This window comes from Scyliorhinus canicula, chromosome 9 (assembly GCF_902713615.1).
Source record: "Scyliorhinus canicula chromosome 9, sScyCan1.1, whole genome shotgun sequence".
NCBI lineage: Eukaryota > Metazoa > Chordata > Chondrichthyes > Carcharhiniformes > Scyliorhinidae > Scyliorhinus > Scyliorhinus canicula.
Window position 1 is genome coordinate 157,563,525 of NC_052154.1, and position 18,246 is coordinate 157,581,770.

General features: G+C 48.1%; 1 protein-coding gene across 1 annotated transcript in view; it reads left to right on the top strand.

The window, feature by feature from the left end:
- The window catches only part of LOC119971824 (D(4) dopamine receptor-like), a 102,045-nt gene that overhangs the window by 41,784 nt on the left and 42,015 nt on the right, over window positions 1-18,246 (top strand). The window contains exon 2 of the mRNA XM_038808020.1: window positions 2,436-2,548. Within this exon, the coding sequence (XP_038663948.1) occupies window positions 2,484-2,548 (65 nt within the window). The 5' untranslated portion in view covers window positions 2,436-2,483. The remainder of the gene's footprint in view (window positions 1-2,435; window positions 2,549-18,246) is intronic.

Sequence of the window (18,246 nt, forward strand, 5' to 3'; positions counted from 1 at the left end):
AGGGATGCTATGACATGGTGTCATTTATCTGAAGGTCTTAAAGGAAGTGGCTGTAGAGATAGTGCATGCATTGGTTGTAAAATTTCAGAATTCCCTAGATTCTAGAAGGATTCACCAGTTTGGAAAACTGCATATGTAACATCTGCAGTTCAAAAATGGAGGGAGGACAGAAAGCAGAAAACTAACAGCTGTCATTGGGAAATGCTGGGGTCCATTATGCAGGAAGTGGTAGCAGGACACATGGAAAAGGGTGGCACGGTCGCACAGTGGTTAGTACAGTTGCTTCATAGCGCCAGGGTCCCAGGTTTGATTCCCGGCTTGGGTCACTGTCTGTGCGGAGTCTGCACGTTCTCCCCGTGTCTGCTTGGCTTTCCTCTGGGTTCTCCGGTTTCCTCCCACAGTCCAAAGATGTGTAGGTTAGGTAAATTGGCTGTGATAAATTGCCCTTAATGTCTAAAATAGTTAGGTGGGGTTACGGGGTTAGGGTGGAGGTCTGGGCTCAAGTAGGGTGTTCTTTCCAAGGGCCGGTGCAGACTCGATGGGCCGAATGGCTTCCTTCTGCACTGTAAATTCTATGTAAATAAAATCAAAGCAGGCAACATGGTTTTATGAAGGAGAAAGCATATTTGACAAATTTATTTGAAGGTTCTTTAAGGCTGTAAATAGCAAGATAAATAAAGGGAAATTTTAATGTAGCGTAGTTGGGTTTCCATATTGTATTCAATAAGGTGCGACATAAACAGTTACTATATCAGTAAGACCTCATGGTATTGAGATTAATATATTAGTATGGATAGAGGATTGGTTAACTAACAGGGTAAAGGGGTCATTTATAGGTTGGCAAACTGTTCAAATGTCCAAATCCCAACCTCTGACCGCCAGCATCTTACTCCCAACCCCCACCTTGGACCCGGACCTCGGCCCCATACACCCCCAACCTCTAGTCCCCACCACCAAACCGATCGTCAACCCTGTCATCCAACCTCCAACCCCCCACACCTCAACCTCTAACCCTACTACCAAACCGATCGTCAACCCTGTCATCCAACCTCCAACCCCCACACCTCAACCTCTAACCCCCCTACCCTGATCTCCCACCCCGACCTCCAACCCCACCCCCCCGACCTCCATTTTGAATCCTTCAATACAGGCTACTGTCCCTGCCACAATGGCATTCTATGTGGCTTTGACAAACGTAAAATTTTCCTCCTCGTCCTTCTCGACCTGTCTGCAGCCTTGGCACGGTTGACCACACCACCCTCCTCCAATGTCTCTACACTGTTGTCTAGTTGGATGGGACTACTTTCACATGCTCCCATTCTTATCTGTCTAATCATAGCCAGAGAATAACTTACAATGGCTTCTCTTCCTGTTTTCCATTATCGCTGGTTTCTCCCACGGATTTACCCTTGTACTGTTATTTCAAATAACTGTTCCCCCAAAGTGACATAATCGAAAGTCACAGCGTTAGTTTCCACATGTTTGCTGATGATACCCAGCTCTATCTCACCACTGCCTCTTTCAACTCCTCCATTGTCACTAAATTATCAGACCGCTTAACTGATATCCACTACTTGATAAGCAGCAATCTCCTCCAATTGGATATTTGGAGGATTGAAACCATTGCTTTTGGTCCTCAATCCAAATGTCGCTAACTAGCTATCAACTCCATCCCTCTCTCTGGCTACAGTCTGAGATTATGTCATTCTGTCTGCAATGTTGGTGTCACATTTGTTCCCAAGATGAGCTCTTAACCTCATATTCATGCTGCCTATTTCCACCTCCGTAACAATACCAGTCTTTGCACCTCCCCCGCCCCCCTCATATCAGCTAACCAGTTGCTGAAACCCTCTTGCATGCCTTTTTACCTCTTGACTTGACCATTCTAATGGACTACTGGCTGGTCTTCCACATACTTCTCTCTGTAAACTTGAGGTCAAACCAATATTCTGCTGTCTGTATCTTAATTCTCAGCAAGTCTTGGATGCTCTGTGAATTATACTGATTTCAGGTCAAGCCAATGTCCTGACTTTAAAAATTTCATCCTTTGCTTCACATTCTCTGGAGTCACTTCCAGCCCCACAACTCTCCTATATTGTGGCCTCTTGTGCATTCCCAATTAAATTGCTCCACCATTGGTGGTCGTGCCTTCAGTAGCCTATGGAATTGCTTCCCTGTACTCTCAGCCATGCTGTTCTCCTTTAAAACATTCCTTAAAACTTGCCTCTATGACCAAGCTGTTGGTCACCTGGCCTGATAACTCCTTATGTGGCTCAATGTCAGACTATATTTAATAAAGCTCCTGTGAAACAAGAGAACTTTCATTACTTTAAGGGCACTATCTAAGTGTAAATCATTGTTGTTGTTCACATTAGATGGGCATAATTGTGTCAATGTTACGATACCCCAGTTGTGAGCAAGTTTTGTTTTTTCAGTTCCAGGGTGGAGTCTGGACCCTTGGCCCAGGTCTCTGTGATTATCTCATGACGATGGATGTGATGCTGTGCACGGCGTCTATTTTCAACTTGTGTTCCATCAGTGTGGATAGGTGAGTACTTCTCAAATTTTCAAACATTGTATCCTAACTTGGAACTTTCAAACTTACCTCTCAAAGCCACCTTGAGTTCTGGTGAAACATTGACAGAAGGGCCGCATTGAAAATTAAACAGGGCGTAATTCTCCGGAAAAAGTTTTAACTGTGGTAGTGAGCGGGAATTGCCGCGAGCTTTCCGGCTCGTGGCCCGGCGAGGCCGCAATGCAATTCAACATCCATCGGTCCACTTAACGAGGCTCGGCCGCCAATTCGCCGTCACCGCGCTCGCCAGCCCCCCGCAAACAAGGACGAGCAGCACTTAGGCTGCACTTGCTCAGCCAACCCCCAGCCAGCTGGCAACAATGGCGCCCAGCAGACTGGCCCCAAGATTCGGATATGCTGACCTGGGGAGATTCCTGGAAGGTCACCGACCTACCGGCGGGGCAGCATGAGTGAGTAGACGCCAATGCACCCTCCCACCCCCCCCCAACCACCACCAAGGGAGCATCCACCCCCCAACTCCCTCCACCCCCGTCCCCCTACCCCACCCCACCCCCCCACCCCTCCTTCACTTGCCCCCTCCTATCACTGTGAACCAAACGTGTGGCTAACGATGCCCTCCCTATATCTCCTCAGGAAAGGTTCTCCCATAATCGGCGAGAGAGGGCCCAGACTGACGCAGATGTCCAAACATAAGAACCCTCACCTCATTCGAGGAAGCGGCCCTGGAAGTGACTGTGTGGCCAAGACAGATCGGTTAGTCACATGGAAGCTGGCGGACCTGCAGAGGTGAGGAACCACTGGGCTCCAACCGGAGGACCTGTCAAACCTGAGTTGTTATTGCCTTACTGACTGACCCATCCCTCCCACTGACCACATGTCCATTTTCCTGCAGGTCCTCCAGACAACAGCGCTAGCCCATCCCGGGCGGCCCCTCTCCTGACTCCGAGGAGAACACCTCAGAGGAGAGCTCCGAGAATGCGACTGTGGTCACGGCACAGCTGCCATCACCACCCTCCACCAGCGCAGATACACACTCCTCGGTGGGACATGTTAGTGGATAGACTTCTGGGGCACAATGTGGTGAGCACCACACCGCTGCTGATGCTCACGAGGTGAAGGTAGGAACCCCCGGGTGAGACAGCACTCGGAGGGCTGCTGGATCCCAGAACCCCGCTGGGTCCCAGCCTGATGCTGATCTTGTGAAACAAGATTACCCGGAGCTGACGGAGATGATAGGGACCAACCTAGGCGTTCAGAGGGAGATATCAGCATCGCTCCAACAGATCCATAGCTGCTTGGCGGAGTCCCAGAGGCTAGGGGCACAGGAGATGTCGCTAGCAATGCATGGCACTGAGGCCAACAGGGTGCTAGGATGGCGAACGCAGTGGAGAGCCTGTGCATGATGTCGGCACCATGAGTGAAGGTGTCCAAGGCATAGCGCAGACGGTGACGGCCATGGCTGAGGGTCTCGGCAGAATGTCCGAATTGCTGGGCGATGTCACCCAGTACCAGGCCGACATTGATGACATTCTGCGGGACATGTTCTGCCCTCAGATGGGCATGGCTGAGGCACTGCAGGGCATGGCCCAGTCACTGAGGAGCACTGCTGAGGACATCGGCACTATGGTGCACACCATGGGGAGCTGCCAGGGCTGGCAGAGCCAGATGATGCAGGGGCAGCCGGGGCTCGATCCAGCTGCCCCTCTATCCCAAGGGGGACCCCAGGGCCTTATGGACACCGACTGGGAGGAGTGGCCGCTGAGTGCCAATCTGGACCTGGACCATGGAGTGGTGACGGTGGGCACCAGCTCTCCCGAGTTCCGACACTCTGAAGTATTGGCATCTCGCAGTCAGCACACGGGACAGGTCAGCAGGTCACTGTGCATGTGCTGCCAGAAAGTGAGCCGGGGCCTTGTGGCTCCAGAGCCCCCAGAGGACACCCACCAAGGGCATCGAAGGCCATGGGATGAGGTAGGCAGTTGGCTGCCTCCACCTCTGAATTGCATCCTGGGAAAGCACCTCGAAGAAGTGGTAGAGCTAGGAGGGCAAAGTACGTTGAGGATAACTGAGGGCACCAGGGAGGGGGAGGGCAGGTAGGTAGGGGGAGTGAAGGTTGGGGGGATGAGGGTGAGGCACCATTGGGAGTGGGGTTTGTCCAACACATAAAACACCTTTTCTCAAAGCCATTATGAGGCCTCTGTCACTTCATTCCGCAATACGGGCTGACCTCTGGACCCTTTGCCCATCTCTCCAGGCATCCCCCCCCCCCCCCCCCCCCCCCCCCCCCCCCCCCCCCCCCCCCCCCCCCGCCCCCATCCCTGTGGCACTCACCCATCCTCTGACTGTCCCCAGAGCTGTGTCCCATCCCCGGGGTGTTCGGATGTTCTGTATGTGGTGTTGCCTCCTGCAGTGTTCAAGCACAGTGTTCAGGCATCAAGGTATGATTGGCATCTATGAAGTGATCACTTAACCACGATTGCCAATTCTCTCAGCAATCGCCTTTAGTCGCGCAGCCAGAGACCTTGGCAGTCGGTGACGGTTATGGGTGGCTGTTGGGGTAAACGGGCTGGGACAAGGCTTGGCCCGGAATTGGTAAATGATCCAGGGGTTGGGATGGTGTAGCTGCGAGCGGTTTCTCCCCCCCCCCCCCTCTCCAATGACCATCCCCACAGACAGTCCCCCAATCCCAGCTGAGCACTGGGGCGGCAAGTCCAGCATCCCCCGGGCTCTTTGCCCGTGAGCAAAGATGGCTACTCACCTCCTCGGCTTCCCACTGAAACTCTTCCACCAGTTTCACATTTTTCAAAAGGAGTACTAATCGGCGCCAACGTGAGTACTTGCTGGGGAGGCCGCTGAATGGTGGGAGGCCGGTGGCTATGGGGTCACTCCCGTTAACTGTATGGAAATGGGGCTTAAGTGGTGATAATTGGTTTTGTGCCACACTATGGCGAGATCCCAGTTTACCTTACGGGAGCAGTCCAGTTGCATCACAAACTGTTTGGCGCCTGGCACGGATCTCGTTTTTGGCTCTCCCGCTATTCACCGGCCTCGTTACGCTTGAGTGAGAGTGTAACAGGGCTAGAGAGTCGCACCCACAATCTCTTGGAGGTTCCAAAGTTGCAAACCAGATGTACAGGAAATAAAGATTAATCTTAAATGCAGTGTTATGATCAAAACGGGGGGAAAAACCATTGGGATATTGTTTTTTAAATGGTGTTGCCTGTCATGTTTTCTGATATTCATATTTAATCATTATAAAAATCTTGGAGCTGGGACAAAAAGCTATTTGGCCACCTTTGACTGTTAGAAATGGGAAGCTACGTGATGGAACCTCTGAGAAACCATGTCCAGCCAGAGTGGGTAATTAACCTGCTGAATTTAGCAATTTGGTCAGGGCTGAATTCCCACCCCTGTGGTCACCAGCACTGAAATGCAGAATGTCCCAGGTTTGACAGCGTTGGAATGAAAGTGTTAAGAAGCACTTGCAACTCCTCAGATACTGAGGCATGGAATTCCTGCACGCAGCATGATTTGGACCATATTCAGGCTGATTAGTGACATTCATGGCACAGAATTGCCAGTTAATAGCCATCTCCAACGAGAGAATCTAACTGTAAATGGGGTGGTCACGTTGGTGGTGGGGTGACAGGAATATAAAAGGAGTCACGCGTCAGGAGGCGTGAGTTCTCCCTGATTGCGGGCTGAGGCACAGCGTGTAAGAGCTACTCGGTTGCTGTTAATACATACCTACTGTCTCTGGTCTCCAGTCATTCGAACCCAATACTTCTACATGGTGTCAGGAGTTGGCAGATTGGCACAGAGCATCGACCTACTCACGTTGGACGAAATTGTCACAGATAACTGCACAAAATTTGAAAAAGAGGGGCATATCTACTGTGGTGATAGCCTATTGGACAAATCAAAGAGGTACAGGTGTACACTCTCCTAAATTTAGCGGGTCTTGAGGAGGTTGAGAAATATACGTCCTTTTGTTTTTCGAAAGGAGGAAGAGAAGGAGAATCCAGAAATACCGCTGAAAAAAGTTTGAGCACATATAGAATGCCAGTAAAGACCATCATACTGGATAGACATGCGTTCAATGCAACCAACTAAACATTGGAAATGTCCATTCGGTTATATGCTGTGAATTTAAACATTCTAACAAAGAAATGCATGTTTGGCACACTCACCACTGAATCGGTGAGAGGTAGCATTGTGTGTGGGGTCCATAGTGATGTTGTTTGCAAGTAGCTTCTTTGTGAGAAAGGTTTAACCTTGGAATCTGCCATCAGCATCTGTATGCTGAGCAAGCAGCCAGAAAGAAGCTGCAAAGAGTTAGGGTGGGAACAGGAGTTTCTGTGCAACAGGGCAGACCCTGTTCCAACCGCAGCAGCTATCACTCACGGAACACAACTACACGTCTGGAATTTGGTAAACTGTAACAAATTTGGCAAATGCAACCATTTTGTGAAATGCTGCAGATCTAAGCTACAGCAGCCTGCCCACGTCATCAGCCACACCATAGCCGGTCAATTCTCCAGGTTGTGGGGCACACACAGGATAAATGAATTGGCGAGGCATCAGAGTAACCAAGGTGCGGAGCCTCCAAAAACACTTTACTGTGAGAGTGTTGACAGCATTACGGAGAAGGGTGCGATTTTCACCGCATTAATCAATGCCTGCAGCAAAGCAAAACTAAAGTAAAGATCGACACAGGAATGAGGTGTATTGTCGAGGCGGTTGTTGCGGGATATCAACCCATCTGCTGCACTGGATCCCAACACTCAGGTGGATATTGTGGCGTATGGCATACAAACAATCCGCACAGAAGGTGTGGTCATTCTCCACTGCACGCAGACCAGTTTTCAGTTTCATGTCTTGACAAAAATGTGAAGCCACTTTTGGATTTTTGGAACAGCATCACACTGGGATCAATCCATCTTGATCCAGGTGTACACAATCTGCAGCAACAAGCTCCAAAAGTAACTGAATATAAAGATCTATTCAACCTGTAATACGCCATATGAGGTAAATATTACAATCCTGGACTAGACCTCAACAGTTGTTAGGATACTGGAAAGAACCCCCAATATCTTATTTTAATTTTGTAAGGCTTGAGGAAAGGATACTTCACTCCAGGAGTGAATTCACGCACAAATAGGGATATGAAATTAAATGAAATGAAAATCGCTTATTGTCACGAGTAGGCTTCAATGAAGTTACTGTGAAAAGCCCCTAGTCGCCACATTCCGGCGCCTGTCCGGGGAGGCTGGTACGGGGATCGAACCGTGCTGCTGGCCTGCTTGGTCTGCTTTAAAAGCCAGCGATTTAGCCCAGTGAGCTAAACCAGCCCCTGTATTATGCTGTAATATGCTGTATTAAAACAAACATTATCGCTAACACAGTATTACTAATTTTAACAACATTAAGAAAATTGCTTTCAATTACCAGTTAAACAATGCTTAGCAATACGATGCAACAATAACCCTAAACTGCTATCTTTATCGCCACTCACTGTTTATGGATGAGATGTGAGTGGGGAAATCAGAGCAGTTTAAATTGACCTCCTTCCTGATCGTAACATCGGACTTTAATAAATTTGGAAAGCTGGATAATTATTCCATGGAGGGATAAGCCATGCAATTTAACAGACTATATACAGGATTGCAAATATTCCATTTGGAAATTCCTGGTTCAGTGCTTTCTTTCAAGTTGGAGGAGTGAGTTGAAGTGTTGTGCATGGATAGGCTCCTAATCTTAACTCAAGTTTGGGGCGGCACAGTAGCACAAGTGGATAGCACTGTGGCTTCACAGTGCCAGGGTCCCAGGTTCGATTCCCGGCTTGGGTCACTTTCTGTGTGGAGTCTGCACGTTCTCCCCGTGTCTGCGTGGGTTTCCTCCGGGTGCTCCGGTTTCCTCCCACAGTTCAAAGACGTGCAGGTTGGATGGATTGGCCGTGCTAAATTGCCCTTAGTGACCAAAATGTTAGGAGGGGTGATTGGGTTACAGGGATAGGGTGGAAGTGACGGCTTAACTGGGTCAGTGCAGACTCGATGGGCCGAATGGCCTCCTTCTGCACTGTTTGTTCTATGTTCTATGTTTTTGTTTCTCAGAAAGAGACACGCTTTTGAATCAGATGTCTGAGGCTTCAAAAAGGTTCCCAGGAAAGCAATCATTTCCAGACACTTTCATGACACTGGCGCTGGCGGGTTCAATGCCCACAGCATTTTAAGGCCATTCAGTTACGGGGCACAGGCATCAATACAACAGAATCACAGACAAAATAAATCAGGGTGGTGTCCTTTTTTGGCAGATCTAGCAGACAACAAGGAATGGAGTCTGAATAACAAAAATGAATCCCAGGAAAACCTGAGAAATTATTAATGGGTGTTTCAGATGTGATTCAAATATCATAAAGCAGTAAATTGTCTAAAATCGAACAACTGAGTTTTCGAGGCATCGCACTACACACAGAAGATTCAGAAGGGAAAGATGACGATATTGATAGGTCTGAGAGAATTATAATAATCACAAGAATTTTCTGTCCGACAATGAGTGTACTAGTCATGGATTAATTGCGCTGTGTTGGATGATGGTTGCACATCCACAGTATGTGGAATGGATTGATTAAAGTATTATTTAGATTCACTCAATTGTAAGGACTGAAGTAAGATTAAGGAATCTGAAAGTTCAGATTTGGGTCCAGGGTTGACAACACCTTAAGGTCACTGAAAAGAGTGGTGATTCCATGCAGAATTGTTGGAGTAAGCCACTTTATTAGTACAGGTGAATTATCTGGTGAGATACTCTTGCTGCTGAGCAAGCTATCCATGAAAAGGCACAAATGAAATTGGACATGGAACATGATGAAGCAATTGTCTTTGGAAAGTCAGTAGATTTGCCATTTACCCAATCAGGACATGATTGCATCCCTTTAACAAAACCCATCACCTCCAATCAGAATGTTAAGAAACTGTGAATGGCAACATGGAATAGGCAGTTGAGAGGTAAAAAGGAAATTGTCATAAGATTGCGTCGACTGCCAATGCTGTGCACATGCAGGTATGCTGTTTTACTCCTTGACGTCATTGCAACACCACAGTGAACTTAATCATAATTATCAGATTAACTCAATAGATTTAACTCGGCAAATAATCGGTTGAAGTGTTATGTAGATGGCATATTTCTCCATTTACAGCTTTTAAAAATGCAAAAAGACATTTAATTAGCAAAGCACAATAACATATTTAAAGGTTACTCACTGTGGCCAATATCTTAAGTAACTTTTTGCCTTGTTTGATAGCTGACTGAACTCCTTTTTAAAAAAGACTCACACTTAGTGTTGTTGCTAACGTGAATGTTTGTCTTTTCAAAACAATCGGTGTTCAAGTGCTTATCAGCTGACTATCTGCCAGAGTTTGCAGTGGACTGGGGGGTTGGGGATGTGCTTTTCAATATAGCTTGATGTAGACCCGATCATTTCTACAGTTAATATAGGAATGTATCAATAATCTCTTCCTCTCTCAATAATGACACAAAGCAAACACATGAACATAGAACATAGAACAGTACAGCACAGAACAGGGCCTTCGGCCCTCGATGTTGTGCCGAGCAATGATCACCCTACTCAAACCCACGTATCCACCCTATATCCGTAACCCAACAACCCCCCCCACCTTACTTTTTTTAGGACACTACGGGCAGTTTAGCATCGCCAATCCACCTAACCCGCACATCTTTGGACTGTGGGAGGAAACCGGAGCACCCGGAGGAAACCCACGCACACACGGGGAGGACGTGCAGACTCCGCACAGACAGTGACCCAGCCAGGAATCGAACCTGGGACCCTGGAGCTGTGAAGCATTTATGCTAACCACCATGCTACCGTGCTGCCTATCCACCCACAGTTCTCATACTCTCTGACATGACTATCCTCAGGTAGGATCCCAACACAGTGAATTCCAGCAGCCTATTTTATCAGGCTGCGATCCACATGGATCCACAGGGCTTTGACCAATGTTGAGTTGGTCAGTCTCTGTTAGTCTGGAACTGGAATCTGTAATAAATTACACTCCGCAATCTTGAGACTGGAAAGTGAGAAGTTTTTTTTTGAACTGTAGTTAACAACAAATATAAGTTGCATTTAAATGGTGCCCTTAATGTAGGACAGTATCCCAAGTGCCTCACAGGAGGATAATAGGGTAAAATGTGACACTCAGCTCCATAAAGAAATATTAAGATTGAAGACTCTAAGTGGTAAGTTTTCAGGAGAGTCTTCTAGAGACGAGGGAGAGGTTGAGAGGCAGAGAGGTTTAGGAAGGAAATTCCAGAGCGTGGGGCCCTGTTAATGGTGGAGCTATAAAAATTAGCATGTTCAAGATGCTGAAATTGGTGGAGACAAAGACCTCACAGAGTTACAGGGATGCAGGAGTTTGCAGAGATAGAGGCCATGGAGGGATTTGAGAACAAGACGTGAATTTTAAAATTGAGCCATTGGTGGACTAAGAATCAATTGGGTTAGCAAACACATAGCAAGGACACCATGAAACTTCACAATGTATCCTCCTCCGACCAATATGCACTAGATTCAGACAGGACAAAGGTACCCGGAGCTCTGCACTTCTGCAGGATGTGCACCTTATTGAGACATACAGAATTCTCAGAGGGCTTGACAGGGTAGATGCTGAGAGGTTATTTTCCCTTGTGTGAGAATCCAGTACCAGAGGGCATAATCTCTGAGTAAGGGGTCTCCCATTTAAGACCGGGATGAGGAGAAATTTCTACTCTCTTAGGGGGAAGTGAATCTATGGAATTCTTTACCGCAGAGGGCTGTAAAGGCTGGGTTGTTAAGTATGTTGAAAGCTGAGATAGACACATCTTTAATCAGTAAGGGAGTCAAGAGTGATGTAGATAAGGCATGAAAGTGGAGTTGAGGATGATCACATCAGATCAGTCATGATCATGATTGAGCAAACTTGTTGGGCCAAATGGCCTACTTCTGCTCCTATATCTTATGGTCTGAGAGTTTGCAAGATGCCTTCAGCCAAACAGGAGTCAGATATTCTCTGTTGCTCATGGAGGAACAATGCACTGTCCTCATTGCAAATCATCATCATCTTCCTGCAACATTATGACTACAGGCAGCCGTTCCCTTTGCATAACACGAGTCATACCAATAAATCTGTGTGCTGCCAGCAGTCAGATAGGAAGGGGCTCAGCTTGAATGGACATAATCACTGGCCCTAATACTGCTCGTCCACAGGAGGCTATGAAGCAACACATGCCTTCCTGCCCCTTCTGGCCATCGCCACTGCCTGATGGCTTTCCTCCAGGGCTTCCTGCTCATCTCCCACCTCAACATCCTCTTCATCAGAGGAGATGCGCTGCTCATTCATCGCCTCCTCAGGCAGCTCCTCACCCCGCTGAAAAGCCAGGATGTGGAGGGTACAGCACACAACCACGATATGCTATACCCTCTGGAGATTATATTGGAGGTCTCCACAAGACCGGCCTAGGCATTGGAACAGCATTAGCAGGTATTCAAATGGTCCGCTCCACCAAAGCCCAGGTTGCAGCATGAGTCTCTTTATATCGGATCTTTGCTGTTCTCTGTGGCATCCACGCAGGCACCATCAGTCATATCCTCATGGGAGTTCTCTTTGTCCTCAAGAGGCAACCCTGTAGCAGTTGTGCTCCCTCAATAACATCAGATATCTGAGAGTGGCTAAGGATGAAGCTGCTGAGTTTACACCCTGGGACCCTAACACAAATCTGGAGGATGTGCATTGTGTGCTCCCAGAGGAGCTGAACATTGAGGGAGTGGAAACCCCTGCAGTTGATAAAGTTGTTACCATGGGGATCGGAGGGCCAAGTGAGTGCAGTCAATGGCTCCCTGCGCTTGTGGAAAACCTACAATCTGGGAATATCCTATGGCTCTTGCATCCTGATCCCAATCAAAATGAATGTAGCTGTGAGCCCTTGTGAAGCGTCCATCCATCACTTCCTTGTTGTACTTAAGAGCGGAGAGATGTAAAAGTCACTGATGGAGCCCTGAAAGGAGCTAGATGTGTAAAAGTTGAGGGAGGTTGTGACTTTCAAAGCCACATGCAGTGGATGCCCTCCAAGTCCATGCAGCACCAACTCCAGCAGAAGGTGGCACAGATGAACTAACATGTCTTTGATGAGACAAAGTCTTCTCCGATGCTGCTTCTTGCTCATGTTAGCCAGTTCCATGGGCTGCACCTTACTCTCACTCTACTCACTGTAAAGGGGGGGGGGGGGAAGAGACAATGAACATTGAGTTTTTGACCCTTTGCCCATCCACCCCATTGGAGCAGTGTCTCAATGGTCACTGACTACTGTGCTGGCCATTACATTGAGGACCATTCCCTTACAGTCTCCCAGAATGGTCAGGACCCCACACCACCCTTGGCCCATTCAGTATGATTGAGTGACCACAGCTTTGGAAATCCTCCTATCTCCTGAGCTTGCAGGAGATTGGAGGATTTCCTCTCTGAAGTATTGACCTCCTAATCCTTGCCATCTTACCTGCCCACACAAACGACAAGATCAACCTATCCACCCCCGTAAAAAATGATTTGGGAAAAAAAAACAGCAAGCACTTGTCATCTTAACCACCTGCACCTGACCACCAACGATAGGGGAAGACTGTCCCACCTTGATAGATCCACCTTGACCTTGCCCACCAGACTGGTAAAGTTCAACTTATGGAGCTGGGCCCAATCACGAGCCTCCTGTTCTCCCAAATACCTAAAGTGGGTTGTTGCCACCCAAAATGACAATGCCCCACCCCAACTCCCCCCACTGCAGAAGACATCACAAAATGCTCACTTTTTCCTAAGTTTAATTTATAGCCTGAAAAAGCCCCAAATCTCCTAAGCAGTTTCATTATATCACCCACTGATGAGCCCAGGTTAGAGATACACAGCAACAAATCATCCGCATGCATCCCCACCCCAACTATCCTCCTCCATTTGTCCGAGCCCCTCAGCGGTAACGGCTCTATAACCAACGCAAACAGAAAGTGGGACACAGGGCAACCCTGTCTTGTTCCCCTGTGCAATGGAAAGTATCCCGAATTCATCACATTTGTGCGCACACATGGCATCGGATCCGCATACAGAAATTTCACCCATGCCACAAACCTCGCGAACACTGGAAACAAATAGACATAGAATCCCTATAGTGCTGAAGGAGGCAATTCAGCCCATCGAGTCTGCACTGACCCTTCAAATTATCACTCGACCCATATCCACTCACCCAACCACCCCTCCCTTTCCCCATAACCCCATAACCTTAGTTGCACATCCCTGGACACTAAGAGGCAATTTACCAAGGCCAGTCCACCTAACCTGTATATCTTTGGACTGTGGGAGGAAACCGGAGCACCCGGAAGAAACCCATGCAGACACGGGGACAATGTACAAACTCCACACAGACAGTGACCCAAGCCGGAATTGAGCATGGATCCCTGGTGCCTGGCGCTGTGAAGCAGCAGTGCTAACCATTATGTCTCCGTGCCACCTTAAATTGTTCCACTCCACATGATCAAACGCCTTCTCTGCACCCAGCGCCACCACCACCTCCAACTCCCTCCTTTCTGCCGGAGAAAGCACCACATTCAACAGACGCTGCACATTTGACGACAACTGACTGCCCTTTATGAACCCCATCTGATCCTCCCCAATCACCTTCGGAAGACACCACTCCAACCTAAGCGGCATCACCTTTGCCAATATTTTGGCATCCACATTCAACAAAGATATCGGCCAATATGACCCACACTCCACCAGGTCCTTATCCTTTTTAAGCAACAATGAAATGGATGCCTGTCCCATTGTCTCTGGCAGTGTCCCCTTAGCCACCGCATCCTCAAACACTTCCACCAACAGTGGCGCCAACTTATCCATAAACGTTTAATGAAACTCTACCGGGAAATCATCCAGCCCCGGTGCCCTAGCCCTCTGTATTTTTCCTATCGCTACCCACACTTCTTCCACTCCCACTTGCTCCTCCAACCCTGCCCTCCCCTCCGCTCCTACTTCAGGACACTCCAATCCCCCCAAAAACTCCCTCATGTCTGACTCATCCTCTGGAGGCTCTGACTTACACACGTTCATTTAGAACTCTTTGTTCACCTGCTCTGGTGCCACCACCAGCTCCCCTGTCCCATACCAGCCCTGAACAATCTCTCTCGCACCCCTGCCAGCAGAGCTGGCCCACCTACAAGCGGCTGGCATTCATCCCAAACTTGTACATGGCCCCCCCTCACCCATCTCAATGTTGAACCACCTTTCCCATGGTCACAAGGTCAAACCTCATCTGTAGCTCCTTCCCCCTCACCTGAAGATCTGGAGTCAGATCCCCCGCTTTCCCTCCACCTCCAAAATCTCCTCTACCAACTGCTGCCACTCCTCTCTTGCTTCCCTGTCCACCTGAGCCATAAACAAAGTGACCTCACCCCTCACTACTGCTTTTAACACTTCCCATACCACTGACAGCAACCCCCCCCCCCCCCCCCCATTCCTATTGAACCCTACTAATCCTCAATCACCTTTTCCGATAATGTTACAGAGATTTGGGTCCGCCAACAACCCCATGTCCATCCTCCACACAAGTCGCTGTGGCCAGACCCATCTCCATAACCACATCCACCCAATGTGGAGCATGGTCCGAGATAACCATCGCAGAATATTCTGCCTTCCTCACCCCGGTCAACAGCGCCTTTCCGTAACACAAAAAAATCAATCCTTGAATACACATTGTGTACTGGCGAAAAGAACGAGTACGCCCTAACCCGTGGGTGCAAAAGCCTTGATAGAGGTTCACCCCTCTATCTCCTCTTAAACACAGCCAGTACCATTCCCCTCTTCCCCCCAATCTGAGGGGGTCAGCGAATGTGGGTTGGATCTATCCACCTTCGGATCCAACACTGTAGTCAAGTCCCCCCCCCTCCCCAGTCTTAACTGGTGCATATCCAAATTCAGTAAGGCAGCCAACATCCTCTCATAAATCCTACGTTGTCCCAATTTGGGGTGTATACACTAACCAACACCATCAACCTACCCTCCAAAGCGCCCATCACCATAATGATCAGGCTGCTTTACAAAGAAGAATTGCTTGCTCCAAGACATTATTGGGGATCCTAGAAGAGGGAAATCTTGTGTTTTGATAAGTAGTAAGAGACATGGAAAACTATTTTTTTTCTTTGATTGCTTTGTAATTGATTGTGTTATGGAATTTTTGTTCAAAGAAAGGGGAATCTGTTAATAGTTCGTTGACTATATCGTTAAAGATACACAGGTGATGGCCATTGTTTGATTAAGAACTGAGAGCACATATAAAGAGACTCTGGGCTATTAACAGGTCAAGTCAAGGCAGTGGATATGCGAGGAATTGTCCGACCTGACTGTCCCTCTACCACGGCTAAGTTCACGGCCGGGTGGCCTAGGAGAGGGAGCACGCGGGTTCACCGGCCCTCTTTAGGGCTTCCGCGACCGGTGGACACCATGGGGGCTGGGATATATATTCACCCAGGAATAATATTTTGATTTAATTTGTTAAGTTTCCTTTTGATGTTTTATGTTAGTTACAGTACCCCACCAGGGGCTATAACCCTGTCATTTCTGTTTAATTTATTGATTATTGTTTTCTTAAAGAGTAGAAAGAGAATCAGTGCCATTCACAGGTCCAGGCAGCAGGCATTTAAGGAGTTGTCTTATCCCTCCAGCATGGCTACATTCACAGCTAGGTGGTCTTGGGGCGGCAGCTTGGGGGCTAGGTAACCTGGGAACTGGGGGAGCAGATCGAGGATGGAACATGGGCGGATGCCCTGGAGAGGGTTAACTCTTCCTCCTCATGTGCGCGGCTTAGCTTCATCCAATGCAAGGTGCTGCACCGGGTCTAGGATGAGTAGGTTCTTTGGGGGTGAAGACAGGTGTGTCAGGTGTTCGGGGAGTCCAGCGAACCATGCCCATATGTTCTGGGCATGTCCGGCACTGGAGGAGTTCTGGAAGGGGGTGGCCAGGACGGTGTCGAGGGTGGTAGGATCCAGGGTCAAGCCAGGCTGGGGACTCGCGATCTTTGGGGTTGCGGTGGAGCTGGGAGTGCAGGAGGCGAAAGAGGCCGGTGTTTTGGCCTTTGCATCCCTAGTAGCCCGGCGAAGGATCTTGCTACAGTGGAAGGACGCGAGGCCCCCAAGCGTGGAGAACTGGATCAATGACATGGTGGGTTTTATTAAGCTGGAGAAGGTCAAATTCGCCCTGAGAGGATCGGTACAAGGGTTCTTTAGGCGGTGGCAGCCTTTCCTCGACTTCCTGGCTCAGCGATAGGGAACTTGGTCAGTAGCAGCAGCAACCCGGCCGGGGGGGGGGGGGGGGGGGGGTTGACTATGTTTATTTAATTTTATTTATTTTCCAGTTCTCTTGTTGTTTACTGGGTTTGGGGGGGGGGGGGGGGGGGGGGGGGGGGGGAAGGTTCGATATATGCGTTGCTACGGTCCTGGGATGTTATGCTTATTATGTTGTTTTATTGTTGCTTGTTACTGTTTGTTGTTATATATTTTGTAAAAAATTTTCAATAAAAATTGTTTTAAAAAATAAAATAAAAACCCACTAATTACCTGGTCGAGTCTAAGTGAGACTCCATACCCACAGCAGTGTAGTTACTCATAAATGCCCCCCCCCCTCCCCCCCGAGGGCAATTAGGGATGGACAATAAATGCTGGCCAGCGATGCCGTGAAATAATTTTTGTTTTAAATGAATGAATGACTGGTTAATCAGTTGGTGATGGTGTTAACTGAGGGAGAATGTTGGTGGAGCACAGGTTGATGACTTTGTCTTGTTTCAACTGAGTGATAGGAGCTACAGTAGTGTGTGTGTGTGTTGTTGGGGTCGGTATCTCTGTACTGCAAGTGCATGAAGGTGGGGAGAACGGGAGCTGTAACCTGTCCCAGGATATATCTGGAGGCATGCCCCCTATCTCAGTGCACAGTAAAACTGACTGTCTGAAGTGAGGGCTCAGTTCAAGAGTTTAGAGTCGAACTTGTGCTGATGGACCTTGGCCAAGTACCTCCGACCAACGGAAGTGTGAAATAAGGGCTTGCAGGCTGCAATACTCAGTAACTTTCGTTCTCAAAAATCAAATCAAGCCCCTTCCCTTTGAAAGGAAAAACAGAACCAAACATTTACCGAGGTACATCAGTTTGCTAACTACAATATCTGTACCAAAAACTATTACATCAATGGACATTATCCTAAATCCAATGTGACTCACTTGAAAAGCAAGAACATTTAATAACAGCCCCGTATAAAGCTGCTTATTATCCACTCAAATCATGTTCTGAACACCAGCTTACACAGAGCAGTGAGGCGAGTGAATAAAAACAGAAAATGCTGGAAAAACTCAGCAGGTTCTGCAGCATCTGTGGAGAGATAAATCAGTGTTAATGTTTCAAATCTGTATGAACCTTCTTCAGAATTAAAGAGAGGTATAAATGTGAAGGATTATGTACTGTGTAAAGAGGGTGGAGCAGCTGGAGCAGAGTAGAAAGCCAGTGATTGTGAGAGCTAGGAGAGATTGCAACAAAGATGTGTATATCATGAGACTGAGGAAACATTAATGGCAGGAGAAGGTGCTGGTAGTGGCGTAAAGGTAAGATATCAGAATGTATTAATGGGAGAATACAGGT